Raw genomic sequence first — 15,783 nt, forward strand, 5'->3', positions numbered from 1 at the left:
CCCTGCCCTCGAGTGGCAGGAGGAGGAAGGAAGGGGAGCTTGCCCAGGCCCAGGCTCCGCAGCCTGCTTTGGCCTTGGGGTGAAGCAAAGTGACGGCTGTGCTCTGAGGTAAGACTTTATTGTATACGTGGGTGGGGTGACCCCCACTCCCGTGAGGTAGGGAAGCAAGGTTGCAGCAGTAGGCGGCCCTCGGGGGTGTCCCTGAGAATGAAGTGAGGTGGTGGCCACTCCGCTCTGGATTAGTCCCCTCCCAGGCTGCTGCCCGTTAGACCCCGCCCCTCCAGTTCCCACTATCCTCCCGGCGAGCAGAGCCCTGGGGTGAGGGTCCCTCCCGCTTCAGAGAGGGGGACTGTCGGCCTCTTGAAAGCGGGGGTTGACGGTGGTTGTGATGGCGCTTTTGTAGAGAGGATTGCTGTCCTGGGGGAAGAGGTTGGAAGTGATGAGGAAAAGTCCACGACTCCTCCTCTATCTTGTCCCGAGGCCAGCCAAGAGCTGAGCTGGACCCTAGGAGCCGAGGGAAGTGGCGGAGGGGCGGGGCCTGGGTGGGCGGAGGCAGGGCTGAGCGCGGGGTTGGGGGGAAGCAGAGAGGAAAGTGGAGCCCCCTGCCCTCCAGGGAAAGCCAGGAAGACCCAACCAGTGGGGCAGCAGGCGGAGTCTCCTCACCTGCTTCCAGTTGAGTTGCTGCCGCTCTTTCTCGAAGCGACGGTATTCTCGGCGGTCATAGATTTCCACCGACAGCCGATAAGCCAGGACCAGCCCCAGTCCCACTGCCACGATGCCCCCTATGCAGCCCAGCACAATGGCCTGGGTGTGGTCTGCTCCCTCTATGGGAAAGAAACAACAGACTTCTGGGGGCTGGGACATAGGCACTGATCAACAGTCGCCCACAAGTATGTCCCAACCCATCCAGCCTGCCCAGCCCTGCCTGTCATTGAAAACATGGGAACCCAGCAGGATTATTCTCAGCGCCCAGAGCTTAGCCTTGTCCACTTGGTCCACCACCTCTGCTTTTGCCTGGATTCGCAGCTCTGCTTCAAGGCCTAGCCTGGTTTCCCCTTATCCTGACCCCATCCCCAACTAAGGCCCTGCCCATAAAATTTCCAGGGCTCTCTTTGGCATGTCCACAGCATCCCTGCCTACTTACTCTCTTGGGGTCTCACTCGCAGCACGACCCTGCCTCCGACTTCATCCTCCACCAGGAAGAAGAACAGCTGATTGTCTACGGTCCTCTCTTTGCACCAACCATCATCCAGCATAGGGGCCAAAGCCAGAGTCACGTTGGCATGGGCACAAGCCACGCTGCAATTGGTGGCCAGAGGACCAGTCCCAAAGGCCCCACACTCTGCACAGTCCCTGTCCAGTAGACGCCAGTAAGTTACCAGCTGGGCAGTTGTCACCCACACCACATGCAGGAAAGAGCAGGCTGGTAGGAGTGGTTCAGGGAGCCCCACTGTGCCCCTGTCCCCAAGATGCAAGACCTGAGGCCTCACCTGTGTCTCTCGCATGGTGTCTTGCAGCCTGGGCACTGATCACATAGGGCACCGTAGTAGCCGTCCAAGCACTGGCAGCGGTTGCATTTGCAGTGTCCGTGCCCACTGCAGAGCCCTCCCTCAGGACTGACACAGCTGTCCGTGTCCGCACTGCACTCGCACGCTCTGCCCGTGCGGTTGGTGTGACAGTGACACACTCCACATTGGCAGCGGCCAAAGCCTGGGGCAGAGCCATGCACCGAGTGACAACCATACTCCCCACGTACAGTGGCCACCACAGGCCGCCTAAAGCTGACCTGTTCCTGTGCATCTAATTCCCTCTCAGGTGTTCCAGACACATCCTTCAACTCCTACACAAGAATCTTTGATAGTTGCCCTTAGTGCCATGAAGTTCCCAGAGCCTAAGTACCCCTGGGAGAGCCACTCTGAGCCCGCCCCTCTCCCCAAAGTCCCCAGGTACCTCCACAGAGGACGCCTTCGTGTCGCTCACAGTTGGCATCATCACACTCGCAAAAACGCCCAGAGCTCCGTCCACTACAGCTGCAGCGTCCACACTGGCACCGTCCCTTCCCACTGCACAGGGGCCCTGTCCCATTGGGGGCCCGGCACCCAGATTCCAGGTCTGGGGAGGATAGCTCAGCCTCAGAGCACTCACAGAACCGACCCAGGCGGCCAGGGACACAGCTGAGAGGGGAGGGAGGGGAAGGGAAAGGTGGGTCAAGGAGTTGCACCATCCCTTGGCCTGTCTTTCCCAGGATCCTCTAAACCCAAGATCTCACAAGAGTGGAGAGAGATGAGTGACTGAAGGGATGCTGGAGTATAGTGGAGCACCAGGGAGAAGAAGAGTAGAGGGAGTTCTGGTGGAGGGGAGGGAAGCTTCAGGAGATGAAATTCTGGGTGCAGTCCTGGGGTGTCTAGAGACTCCACTGGGAGGATGGAAAGCAAAGGAGGAGGAATACAGGTGCTGGTCATCTGTGGGGAGCCACATGGGTGAGGGGAAGAGGAGGCCCTCACCTGCACACCCCACACTGTAGGTGCCCCTGGCCGTCACTGCAGTGGGGAGCCTGGAGCTGGGTGTCACTGCAGTTACAATCACACAGTGTATGCAACTCCACAACCAGCTCCTCTGAAAAGCCAAGGGCTCGGAACCTCAGAAGATGGGGCTCTGTGAGGCAGTGGGTAGCTTGAAGAGTAACCAAAAAATTCACCTGAGGACAGAGTGGGCAGAAATTAGACTAAAATCTTGCGCATGGGTGCATACACACATACACACCCACAAACACCAATCATTCAGAACCCTACTCCTTAGTAAACTGAGGGATGGGGTCATGCTAACACTCATCTCCTGGAAACATGCTTGAGGATGCTGCTCGTTAAGCCCCTTCAGAGAGGATGAATGGAGGGCTACCCCATGCTTTTGCTTGTTCTCCGTGCCGCCCCCCTGTCTTTTCTGGCCTGCTTCAATTTCTCCCTCCCACCCCCACTTCCTTCCTTCTGCCTATTTTGGCTGGCTCTCACCGTCTGGTTGATTCGGACGTGGTTGCATTGGCCCCGGTTTCCAGCCTCACCCTCCCTCTTCTCAGGACCCCCACACTGAGAATCATAAGAAATGTGGACCCCAGGAGGGAGTGGAGAGTGTTCGAGGGTCACGGTGGACGACAGGCTCTGTGGGGAGAGAAGGAGGGAGTCCCCATGTGAGGGCAGCACTGCAGCCCCACGTCATGCCACCCCAAAGTCTGCCAGAACCCTGCCGTCAGCCCGCCTCAGGGCTCCTTCCACCCTGCCCGGTCAGGAGGCATCTCTCGAGCAAGGCCCTGTGAGAAACCTGAGAGGAGGACACGGGTGCAGAGGCCTCCACCGCAGCCTTTCAATGCAGCTGCAGCGAGCGGGGGGCCTGCTGCGGGACGGGGCTGGCCAGGCACGTGAACGTGTGGTGGCTGTTTTTCAGACCCCAGATCAGGACACATAAGCTGTGTGCATACACAGTCTAAAGGGAAGATTCTTTACATTGAGTTTGTCCTGGGAAATTCGGTACTGTCTCCTGTTGTCTCGCCGTGGGTTTAGGACAGGGTTCTTGTCATCAAGAAGCCTACAGTCTAGTTGCAGAGAGAAGATCTAAACCCAAGAAACACTGAAGAATTTTTGTAGTTCCTTCTAGCAGTAAAATTCTATGGTTCCTGCCAAGAATATCTCTGAATTGTTTATAAGCTCAGTGAAAGCAGGTTCCCGATGTCACATTCTTTACATACAGACTGATTGGGAGACAAATGCCAGCCCTTCCATCTGTTACCTGTGTGACCTTGGGCAAGTCACTTAGCCTCCTTGTGTCTGAATCCCCATCTCTAAAACAGGGATGATAATGGTTCCCAAGTAGGGGTCTGAGGGGGTTAAATGAGAGAGCAAACAGTATGTGCACTTGGGACAGTGCGTGGCTTGAGATGAAAGCTCAGCAAATGGTACTTTCCTTCCTTGCCTGGAGCAGGGCTCCATGCCCCGCACACATGAGACACTTAAGATTGATGGACGTGGGATGGAGTGAGTGAATGGACTATTAACGACAGCCATATGCAAACCAGAGGTAGGAGCTCTGGAGTGATACACCGAAAAGTGATCATTCTCTCTCAGCTCTGCCACCCCACTGGAGGGCCTCTGCCACCTTCCCCCAGCACCCACCCTCACCATTCTCCCCCGACCCTGGCCCCTCACATTATAAGCGTCCATGATGAGCTGCACCACGTTGCTGGAGTCCTCACTCAGCTCCCCCACTGCAGACTTAGGAATCAGCTTACTCAGCTCCTGAGTTGTGAGGAGTTGGGGGAAATGGTGGGTCACAGCTCTAGGGAAATGGGCTTCTGGGGGTCTAGAAGGAGGGCATATGGGGGGAGGAGAATGGGTCTTTGAGGGAATTGAGAGAGGCTCTGGGTGGGAGGGTGTGGCCTTCAGACAGCTCTCACCTGGTAGACGGGCAGTGTGGTGCTGGTGACAGCAAAGATGGGCTGGATGTTTGCAGCAGAGAGGGCCTGGGCTACCTGACCCACCGAGGGGTAGTCCTGGGGCAGGGAGAGGGGACAAGGTGAGCACCACAGATCCCCCCACAACATTCAAGGTGCCCTCAGCCCAGGAAATCCAAGAACCAGGGTTCCACTAGCTGGAGAAACCCCGGAGGCTTGGCAAGGGGGAGGGAGGGGCCCAGGAGTGGGATGACACAGGTTTCCGCCTCAGCAGCGGGGGGACGTAGAGAGCAGGAACTGCTGGGGAAGATGGCAGGGTGGCGCCCAGTAAGGAGAATGAAGCTTGGGGGCGGGGGTCCTGGGAGGGGAGGAAGTGTGGCTCAGATGGGGAGGGGCAGGGTGAGGGGGAGACTTACAAACTCTGGGCTGCGACTGTAGAGGCCATTGCTGTCCAAGTGGCAGTGCCCATCGCTGGGCATGAAAATGCCACCCAATTTCCCATCCCCAGCTGTGTGGAATGTGTCATCTGAAGTGAACACCAGCAGCCGGGTCACATTTCTCCATCCAATCTGCTCCTGGGGTGGGGTGGGGGTAGGCTATGCACCTGGGTGTGGCCCTTGAGCCACCCCAGCCAGCCCTATGAGCCAAGGATTTGGCCAGCCTCATTCTGAGTCAGTTTGTCCATCCCCCTGCCTCCAGCTCCCTGCTCCTCCCCAGCTCCAAAAACAGGGTTGCTGCTCATGGAGGACTGCTTGTGAATTAGAAAAACATGCCTCTTCCTCAAGACATTTTACTCCAGTCCACCAGGAAATGGTCAAAATAAATATGCAAACTACAGTGACTATGACAAGACCCACACCCCCTGGAACTGTGTACTGCCCAACCCCAGATGGCAGTCCTGGCCTCAAACAGTCCTTTGGATCCAGATCCCCACGCTGCCTCCTCACCTGGCAGAGCGCAGCCTGCAGAATGGCATCAAAGCCGCCTTCAGGCGAGTCCAGGTTGCCAGACACGCTCTGGCGTCCCACCTCCCGCTGGAAGGCTTCAGCATCCCCCGTCAGGGACAGCACATGGTGGAAGCTGAAGGGCGGCTGGCAGCGCTCCAGCCGGCTAGGGCAGGGGTGGCGAAGTTTGGAGGGCACTGTGCTCACGAAGGGCAGCACCGTTTTGTCCACAAAGGAGCCAAAGCCTGGGAGAGGGGAGGCATGAAACCTGTACCAGAAGTCAATGGACAGCAGCAGAATGGAGGAGCCACTGCTGAGGACACGGAAGGGAGGAGACCACGGAAGTGAGGGCTGGGGAGGACGGTCGTAGAGGAGGTAATGGGAGCTGAGCTCCTAGAGAGCAGGGACCCAGTACCCAGCAGGAGCAAAGGGGTCAGAACTTGGGCTCAGAGAAGTGGGGGATGGAGGAAATTCAGAGGAGGCCACAGTGGGAGTCAGACAGGGGTTTCCTGAAGGCTGAGAAAGAAGACAAGGCTGTAGGGTGTAGTAGCAGCCTGAGGCAAGGAGGGGATCTCGAATGAGGAGAAATTAGCACAGTGTGCAGCCAGTGACAGTGGCATTTAGGCCTTGTCCAAGAGACATGGCTGAGACAGTGGCATCAGGGCAGTGTCTGGGTCGATCTGGTTACTGTCTGACCCCTTGGGCGCTGTCTGAACAGTCTCTCCAGACTCAGTTACCCCTCCTATAAAATGAGTGGTCCTACTGGACAATCTCTTAAGTCCCCTCCAGCTCCGACCTAGAAGATGGATGTCTTTGGGGAGCGATGTCAAGAACCTGCGACCCATTAAAAACTGGGAGATGGCAGGTGAGGCCCTCGTGTGTCGAGCACGCTGGCAGAAGCTGAGGCTAAGGCGGCGGCTGAAGTTAGAGGCAGAGAGCCGGCAGGGTGCCGGTCAGCGCCGCGCTCACCGATGCGCACAGAACGGGTGACCTTCTGCAGCTTCTCCAGCAAGGCGTGCCCGAGCTGGCGCACGCGCTCCAGGTCGTCCTTCATGGAGTAGCTCAGGTCCATAAGGTAGTACAGGTCTACAGGGTATCCTTCGGCACGGAGGAAGCGGACCCGGAGCTGCTGGGGCTCCCCTGCGCGTGGGGGGTGGCAGGCGTGGGTCAGCGGGGCGCATCCAAATCCCAGCCCCGCCCTCCGCCCCAGCCCCGCCGCCCAGCGACTCACCGGGCCGGAGCGTGACCCGGACCCGCTGCGGCGCCAGCTGGGTGGCCCCGTCGCCGCGGGCGCCCTGGCTGAGCGGCTCGTCCTGCAGCACCTCCTGCCGGCCGCGGGGCTCCTCTAGCTCCCCGGGGGGGCAGCCCCGCGCCAGCAGCTCCTCCCGCCGGGCGCAGCGCCGCGCCTCTGCCTCCCCCGATGCCGTGAAGTTCTGCGCCACAAGGGGGCCACGTCGGGACCCGCGTCCCTGCAGACCCCCGGCCCTGCTCCCAGAACCACCCTGCAATCGCGGCCCCTTACAGTCCCTCCCCTCTCAGTCAACTCCCTGAGACCCCCCCATTCCCTCCCCTCCCCTTCCCTCCACAGCTATCCTTTAACCCCCGTCATTTCTTCCTCGTCAGAGCCCACTTCCTATAGCACCCCCCTCTCCCCATTATCTCGACTCCCCCCTTTCTCCAGCAGCCCACCCTTCCCCTCCCCCTAGGACCACAGGCTTCCTGTTGAGATCTCGGGGACCTCACTACCACAAAAAAAGGAGGAGCTTGGCCTCCTAGTCCGACCTCCCCCACATGCTCAGGCCGAAATGGGAAGGGGGTCAGATTAAGACCCACAGTTCCTGAGAAGGGGAAGGCTAGGGACAGAAGAGGCGCTCACCTCCCCGCAATGTGTCTGGTACCCCTGGGACTGGCTGGGAAGCCGCAGGGGAAGGAAATGGTTAGAGCGGCTTCTCAGCTGGCCCGGGTGCCAGCCTCTGGTCTGGGGATTGGCGGAGACAGACACCCGCCCGACTGTGCCAAGAGCCCCCACATGGCACCTCTGCTCTCTGCCTCCCCCTGATTCACTATGTGCCTTTCCTCACCCGCTAAGCCTCTGTAGCTCTACCTCCTCTGAGTTTGCTCTCATCTCTTATCTCATCTAACTCTCCATCTTCCTGTGAGAGGCAGTTCTGCCCCGCCCCCACCCCCAGCTGGGGCACCCCTCATGTTCCACCCCTCCTGAGCCCTGTCTCTTTAAGGCATAAACAAAGAACAGCCTTATTTGACCAACTAGAGAGTCACCCACACCCCAGCATCCTTCTTGGCCACTTAGGTAGCTCAAGCCTTTCCCCCAAAGCCCACAAGCTTCCAGCTCCTTCGCTTCTGCCTTCCTGCCCTCCCAGTCACAAGCTGCTACATTCCTGGGAAGGTAACAACACAGACTCAGAAACCCAATCATACACTTTCTGCTATGGACGAACCCCCACTATGATGTATCTGGAGATGGGCCTTTGGGAAGAAATCAGGGTTAGATGAGGTCATGAGGGTAGAACCCTCATGATGAGATTAGTGCCCTTATAAGAACAGACACCAGAGAGCTTGTCTTCAGCCCCTCTGCAAGCCAGGGAGAGCGCTCACCAGGGCCCTAATCAGCTGGCACCTTGATCTTGGACTTCCCAGCCTCCAGAACTGTGAGAAATAAATTCCTGTTGCTTAATCCACCCCATCTATGGTATTTTGTTATGGCAGCCGGAGCTGAGAAATAAATATGCTTTCTCACATGTGTACCTGCACGACAGATCCCTCTACCTAAACATAAGCATAAGTTCCAACAAGAGCATGCTTCCTCCAGATTCACGGTCACGAACCTTCTCCATATATACACAGATTCACAGATACAGACATAATGTGCATGGCACAGGAAGCTTGCATGCATGTGTATGCACATGTACACACAATCACACACAGGAGTCCCATGTGCACAAACTCAGTCACACACAGGACTGCAGAGTGCACCCAGAAAAGCACACATGTGCCCACACAATCACACACGTATACCTAGGCTGCATACACACATACACATGGTTCAAAGGCCACAGGCCCATCTTTACCAGTTGCTTGCACCACGCACAGCTTGGATGTGAGAGGATGCACTTCTGGCAGGAGGGAGCTGGCTGGCAGGACTCTGGCAGGGATGGATCAGGATCTCCCCATTCTGTGGCCTCCCCTGGAGATGAGATCTTGGTGTCCAACTCACTCTCGCCTCCGCTCAGAGCCAGCAGGAAAACAAGGACCGTTGACAAAGGCATCGTGGTCTGTAATAGGATATAAATGGGGATACATGGGTCCTCAGGGAGGACCCCAAGCTCTCAGTCCTCTAAACTTAGCCTGTGGTTGTCACTCTCAAAACTCTACCCCAACTCTGTCTCTCATCATAGTTTCACTTCCCCCTGTGGATTCAGCAGTTTCTTCAAAATGGTGGGAAGGGGCAGGTACCAGGCTGGGCTACTGGCTCTGGAAAAGACCCATCCCTCCTATGTGCAGACTTCATGAGGCCAGCATGGGCAAAATGACCTCATCAAGAGTCTGGGAATTGGGCCAGGAGGCACTAAGATCTATACCCAGGTCTGTTTACCAAGATTCCAAGCCATAGTGGAAAGAGAACCAAACAGAAAATGGACCAGGTTCTGGTCCTGCCTCAGTCACTCACTGGCTGTGAAGCAAGTCTGGCATTCTCTCTGGGCCTTAGTTTCTGCATCTGTAAAGTGAGGGAGGTGAATAAGTAATCTGACAGCCCTTGCAGCTTTCACAATCTTGGATTCTTAATAAGGGAATAGGGTCAAGAGCTCTAAATAAGGGAAGAAAGTCAGGGAGTAGGAATAAGAGGAAAGAAAGCTAGAGAAGATAAGGGGTGTGTGAAAGAGGGGGAGAGGTAGTTGTACTTGATTGACATGGTAGCCAGAGGAATAAAAATTAGACCATAAGAAGAACTTTCTAAAGGTCTAGGATAATGGAGGAAGGAAGGCCAGGGTTGGTAAAATTTTCTTTTTCCTATACTTTGCACTAAGGAGATCTAAATTGTAGAAAGGGCCTGAAGGCAGGGCAATTCTTGGAATGACCACTAGGGAAGATCAGGCAAATTTCTGATTTTTTTTTTTTCCTGAGGAAGATTCTCCTGACCTAACATCATTGCCAATCTTCCTCCTTTTTTTGTATGTGAGCCACCGCCACAGCATAGCCACTGACAGATGAGCAGTGTAGGTCCATGCCTGGGAACTGGGCTTGGCCACCCAAGTGGAGTGTGCCGAACTTAACCACTAGGCCACTGGGGCTGGCCCAAATTTCTGATTTTTTAAAACTTATTAATTAAAAATTTGAATAGACAATCCATTATCATGCTTCAAAAATCAAAACATTAAATCCCAATGGCCTTTTTTACAGAAGTAGAAAAGCGGATCCTAAAATTCATATGGAATTGCACGAATAGCCAAAACAATCTTGACAAAAAAGAACAAAGTTAGGGGACTCACACTTCTCACTTTCAAAACTTAATACAAAACGACAGTAATCAAGACAGTGTGGTACTGCCATAAGGATAGGCATAGAGGTCAATGGAATAGACTTGAGAGTCCAGAAATAAACCCATCCATTTATAGCTAAGGATTTTCGCCAAACCACTCAATGGAGGAAGAATAGTCTTCAACAAGTGATGATGGGCTGACTGATGTCCACAGGTAGAAGAATAAAGCTGGACTCCCGCCTCACGACATACAAAGAGTAACTGAAAATGGGTCAAAGACCTGAGCATAAGTGATTAAAGTAAAAGTACAAACCCTTAGAAGAAATATAGGGGTAAATCTTCATGATCTGGGACCTGACAATGATTCTTAGCTATGACATCAAAAGCACAAACAACAAGAGCAAAAATAGATAAACTGGACTTCATCCAAATCTAAAACTTTCGCGAATCAAAAGGTACTATCAAGGGAGTGAAAAGACAGGCCACAGAATGGGAGAAAATATTTGCAAATCATATATCTGGTAAGTATCAGGGATATATAAAGACCTCTTATAACTCAACAACAAAATGACAAACAACCCAGTTTTTAAATGGGCAAAGGACTTAGACATTTCTTTGAAGATGGACAAATGGCCAACAGGCACATAAAAAGATGCTCAACACTGTTAGTCATTGGGGAAATGCAAATCAAAACCATAATGAAATACCACTTCACACCGACTAGGGTGGCTATAATCAAAAACTGGAAAATAAGTGTTAATAAAGATATGGAGAAAATGGAACCCTCATACATTGCTGGTGGGAATGTAATATGGTAAAACCGCTTTGGAAAACAGTTTGACGATGCCTCAATAAGTTAAAACAGAATTACCCTACGACCTGGCAATTCCACTCTAAATATATCCCTAAAGGAACAGGTGTTCAAACAAAAACTTGTACACACACATTCATAGCAGTCCTATTTACAATAGCTAGGGGCCGGCCCCGTGGCTGAGTGGTTAAGTTCCTGTGCTCGGCTTCGCTGGGCCAGGGTTTCACCGGTTCTAGTCCTGGGTGCAGACATGGCACCACTCATCAAGCCATGCTGAGGCGGCGTCCCACATGCCACAACTGGAGAGACCCACAACTAAAAGTGCACAGCTAGGGGTGGGCCCCGTGGCCGAGTGGTTAGGTTCGTGGGCTCTGCTTTGGCGGCCCAGGGTTTCGCCCGTTCAGATCCTGGGTGTGGACATGGCACTGCTCATCAGGCCACACTGAGGTGGCATCCCACACGCCACAACTAGAAGGACCCACAACTAAAAATACACAACTATGTACTCAGGGGCTTTGGGAGAAAAAGGAAAAAATACAATCTTAAAAAAAAAACAATAGCTAAAAGGTAGAGACAACTCAAATGTCCATCGACTGATGAATGGGTAAACAAAATGTGGTATATCTGCACAATAAAATATTTGGCCATAAAAAGGAATAAAGCACTGATACATGCTACAACCCTGAAAACTTATGCTAAGTGAACGAAACCAGTCACAAAAGACCACATATTGCATGATTCTATTTATATGAAATAGCCCAACTAGACAAATTCACAGAGACAGAAAGCAGATTAGTGGTTGCCAGGGGCTGGGGAGGAGGGGAGGATGTGGAGTGACTGCTTAATGAGCAGTTTCCTTTTGGGGGTGAAGAAAAAGTTCTGGAACTGATAGCGGTTATGGTTGCACAACGTTGTGAATGTACTTAATGCTGCTGAATTGTACACTTAAAATGGTTAAAAGGATAAATTTGATGTGTATTTTACCATAATAAAAAAAATCAAAAAGTTAAACAAGATAGTGAGAAATCTCCCACTCCTATCCCTACTCACCCCAGTTTCCAAATAAATCACCACCATTGATTATCTTTTGTTGCCTACAATCTTTCTAGGGATTGTTTTAAGCGTATACAAACTAATATGAATGTATATACTCTTCAAATGGTAGACTCAAATGATAGAATTCTACAAATGGTAGAATACACGCAGTTATGCACCTTACTTTTTTTCTTTTGACTACTTTTCTTGGAGCTCCTGCTCCTCAAGAAAATATAGAACTTCCTTGTTCATTTTTACAGCCGTATAGACTTCCATTGCGTGGATAGGTTGTAGTGTCGTTAGTCTCTTACAACGGGATTTAAATTGTTTCTAGTTGTTCATAATGCTGCAATGAAAATTGATATATTTCTCATTTCACATGTGTGCAAGTGAATCTGTAGGATAAAGCCCTGGAAAAGGGTTTGTAGGGTCAATAAACAGCTATCATTTGTAATATTGGTGAGTATTACTGACACAACCACCTTAAAGCCTGTGCCAGTGTACATTCCCATGAGCGGTGTGTGAGAAAGGCCAGCTAACTCTTTGTGGAGAAGCATCTGCATCCTCCTCAGCCCAGGTCTAGACTCAGATCCAGATGCTCTGCACAGGGTGTGGGGAAGGGGTGGGGTGCTGACTTGTTGACCGCCCCCATCCTGCTCCCCACCACCTGTGCCCCCAGGCATTGTGTGTATAGAACGGAGCCTCCGCCCTCCTGTGAGAGGCCTTTGCCGCCGGGCTCAGCCTCAGGGTAACCTCAGCCCTCCTTGCTCTGCATGCCTGTGGTTGGGGAGGCTGGAGATGCTGCAGCACAGAGCCCAGTTTTGGGTTTTTTTTGTGTGAGGAAGATTGGCCCTGAGCTAACATCTGCGCCAATCTTCCTCTATCTTATATGTGGGACACTATCACAGCACGGCTTGAAGAGTGGTGTGTAGGCCCAGGATCCAAATATGTGAACCCCGGGCTGCCGAAGCAGAGTGTGTGAACCTAACCACTATGCCACCAGGCCGGCCCCAGAGCCCAGTTTTGACTCATCTCTCACAGGTGGGGCCCCTGGGCCACAGTGGATCCCCAGGATAGACAAACCCAGAGACCTCAAGCCCCACTCATTTCCCGTGAAGGGGGCCCTGGCACTCCCTGGACAGCCCTTCCCAGTCCTCTTCTGCCAATTCTTCCCCTTTCTCCCCTCCTTGGGGATACACGGCCTGCCACCTGCTTCTCTGTCTCCCTCTCCTCTTCCTATTCAAAAACTGGATTGCATCTCTCTGCTGCTTCTCTCTTCTCACTTCTTCACAGTTCTTTGTTTTACTTCCTTTTCAACCCTCTGATCCTAACCATAGAATGACGGAAACTTCTACTTCAACCCTCTCTTTTTACAAATGGGAACCTGAATTCCAGAGAGGTGAGCGACCTGCCCAAGGACACAGTGGACTAGAGGCAGAGCCGGGATTGAGAGAGGCCAGGCCCTTGGTCTGTTCGCTGCTTTCTTCCCCTCCAACCCAGGCACCATCATGGAAAGTTGTGCCTTCTCCTCACTGGCCCCAATGGGCTCTACCTAATCTCTTTTCTTTCCTTGAGAGACTTTCTCAGTCTTCCCTTCTCTCCCTCCATGGTTGTCCCATTTTCCTGGACTCAATTCTGACTCCCATACACACCCTATTGCCCCTTCAGCAGCAGAGAAACAGAGCATCTTCCCAACCAATCCACATCTCCCAAGTCAAGTGGAACCATCTCCTGCCCACTCAGAGTCACAGGGAGGGAAGAGAGCTGAGCCCCTGGGCCAGTCACCCAAGAGTGTGGGATCTGTAGCCAAGATGCCAAATGGGAGGAGGTCTGAGCTGAACACAAGCCATTAGGCAGCAGGGATGGCAGCTGGAGAGTAACATTGGGAGAACCCGACCTAACATGATCCTTGGCACATGGCAGGCACTTGGATGGTAGCACCCATACATCCCCCACCTCCTTTGCCTCCTTCCAGCCCTGCCCTTGAGAAATTGATGCACAGAGAGATAGGTGGGGGAGGGAGGGCTTGTAAAACTAGAGGAGGGAACAGGGACAAGGGCTCTTAGGAATGCGGAAAAGAGTTCAGAGCCTTTTGAAAGTCTCAACTGAACCCTGGGTGTCATGGGCTCCTCAGATCAGATCCCTCTTCCTGGGAGGTTGGGACCAGGTGGGGCTTGGGCTAGTAAGGAGAAGAGGCAGAAGGGCTGGTGCCCTGGTACTCACAGGTGCGTGCAGAGCAGCCCTTCCTCTGGAGGCAGCAGCAGCCTTTGTGTACTGATCTGGGAGGCTGCAGAGGAGGAAGTGACACGCCCCGGGGTGGGGGAGACTTGGGGGTGGTGGGGGTGACTGATCTAGAAGGTGGAGCAGATAGGGGTAAAACTAGGCCGAGGCAGTTGATGGCACAGGGGTCTGGAAGAAGGAAGCTCATCCATTGAACACATACTATGTGCTGAGTGTTTGATGATGTGATAATTAATCCTCACAACATCATGACATAGTTGTTGATATCCCCCCCAGTCCCCTAATTTTTATAGATGTAGAGGCTTAGAGATAAGGTAGATATTGAGGCTTAGAGGCTTATATGACCTTGTCCAAGGTCACATAGCTAGCAAGGGTCTGGTCTGGGACTTCAATCCAAGTCAGCCTGGCTCCCAAACTGATGATCTCTCCATTTCCTTATATAGAAGCATGATAGGAAGCAAGAAACATCGAGGCAGTCAGTACTGGAGAGAGGAGGAAATGAGCGAATCTTGTTCATTTTGAAACCCTGGTGCCTACTGTATCATAGTGGGTGCTCCACTACACGGGCTCTGGAACCGAACTGCCTGAGTTCGAATCCTGCCTCTGTCACTTACTGATAGTGGGACCTCAGGTAAGTTACCTACCCTCCCTGTGGCTGTTTTCTCGTTTCTCAAATGGAACTCATAGGATTGTTGTGAGAATTAAATGAACTATTTCATATCAATTGCTTAGAAGAGAACCTGGCCCATCCTAAGGGCTTGAGCAGAGAATCCGTGAATAATTAATGTGAGTAACAAGTGGAGAAGCTTTGAGAAATTCAAGGTCCAGACAGCTGGGAAGTTGGAGAGAGAGGCCCAGGCCCAGGCTCAGACAAGGAGACTGGGGGGCCACGGAACCAAGACAGTGGTGGAGCCTGGGAAAGGGGTGGAGGAGGCCAACTGGGAGAAGTGGAAAGTGCCGGAACGGCAGCCGGACCTGGGCGAGAATGGAACCTGTAGGGAGAAGGAGTCGTGGGAAATATTCACCCTGGGGCCCACACTTGACCACAGGGAACTTTGAGAAGGAACTGGACATGAGGTCTGTGTTCCCAGGTCTGTCACCTCTATCACCAGAGGGGGCCCTCCTTGCGGGCAGGGACTGACGGAAACCACAGCACCTAGCAAAGTGCCCATCTCGGGGTAGGTGCTCAGTCAGTGTCAGGTGGGGTGTAGGTGTGTACTGCTGGGAGGAGCAACGGGGGAGAAGGGGGTCCTTCTCTGGTGGACTTCCGCTGGCCTCGGGCTATGGGACATTTTACCCTTCCCCCACAACTAGGGTTTACCATGGCAACGGCCCCTCTTCCCCATAGGCCCTGTGGTTTCCTCTAGAGCTTCTTTCACTTTCTTCTTCTGCTTTTCCCCACTCTTCTCTCTTCCCCTACTCCCATATCCTCAACCTCTCTCTCCCATATGCACAGGTCACTGGTGAAGAAAGCCAGGCACAAGGTAGGCATGGCACTGTCCCAGGGAGGAAGGTGAGCCACAGGGGAGTCACGGAAGGCAAGGGGAAGACAGACTGCAGGGCACAGCGGTAGAGGCCAAGGGCATGTAGGAGCAAGGGGAGATGCTAGGACGAAAGTAACAGTGGGGGCCTGGAGGGTGAGTGGAGGTCATGGGGTGAAGAGTGGGGTCAGAAGGGGCAGAGGGAGTAACTCATAAGGTGATAGCGGGGTCACAGAGTGTGGGAGAGCTCACGGAGTGAGGGATTTGTATAAAACAGAAACACTGTAACTCAGATGCCATGGGGCCGGGGACCCTCATGAGAACAAAATGAA

The 15,783-nt window shown here is 53.2% G+C and overlaps 1 protein-coding gene across 5 annotated transcripts; it reads right to left on the reverse strand.

Annotated features, from left to right (window-relative positions):
• Positions 1–102: 102 nt before the first annotated feature.
• On the reverse strand, positions 103–14,062 carry ITGB7 (integrin subunit beta 7). 5 transcript variants are annotated; one of them, XR_011440113.1, is made up of 16 exons: positions 13,953–14,062; positions 9,074–9,121; positions 8,475–8,678; positions 6,617–6,818; positions 6,355–6,525; positions 5,389–5,630; positions 4,858–5,016; positions 4,445–4,540; positions 4,197–4,286; positions 3,009–3,155; positions 2,505–2,698; positions 1,951–2,174; positions 1,491–1,710; positions 1,145–1,382; positions 664–824; positions 103–417 (listed from the first exon to the last, which is right to left on the reverse strand). XR_011440113.1 is itself a non-coding variant. In XM_005611222.4 (16 exons), exons 2-16 carry the CDS (start codon positions 9,119–9,121, stop codon positions 337–339), a joined length of 2,448 nt encoding a protein of 815 aa, XP_005611279.1. In that variant the 5' UTR covers positions 13,953–14,037; the 3' UTR covers positions 103–336. The 5 variants fall into 5 exon arrangements, 4 of the variants coding, with proteins under 4 accessions (XP_005611279.1, XP_070127575.1, XP_001494917.1 ...); XM_005611222.4 differs by having other exon boundaries at positions 1,145–1,353; positions 13,953–14,037; XM_070271474.1 differs by lacking the exon at positions 13,953–14,062 and adding an exon at positions 11,914–11,979 and having other exon boundaries at positions 1,145–1,353.
• Positions 14,063–15,783: the final 1,721 nt, after the last annotated feature.

The sequence above is a fragment of the Equus caballus genome, chromosome 6 (genome assembly GCF_041296265.1).
Source record: "Equus caballus isolate H_3958 breed thoroughbred chromosome 6, TB-T2T, whole genome shotgun sequence".
Taxonomy (NCBI): Eukaryota; Metazoa; Chordata; class Mammalia; order Perissodactyla; family Equidae; genus Equus; species Equus caballus.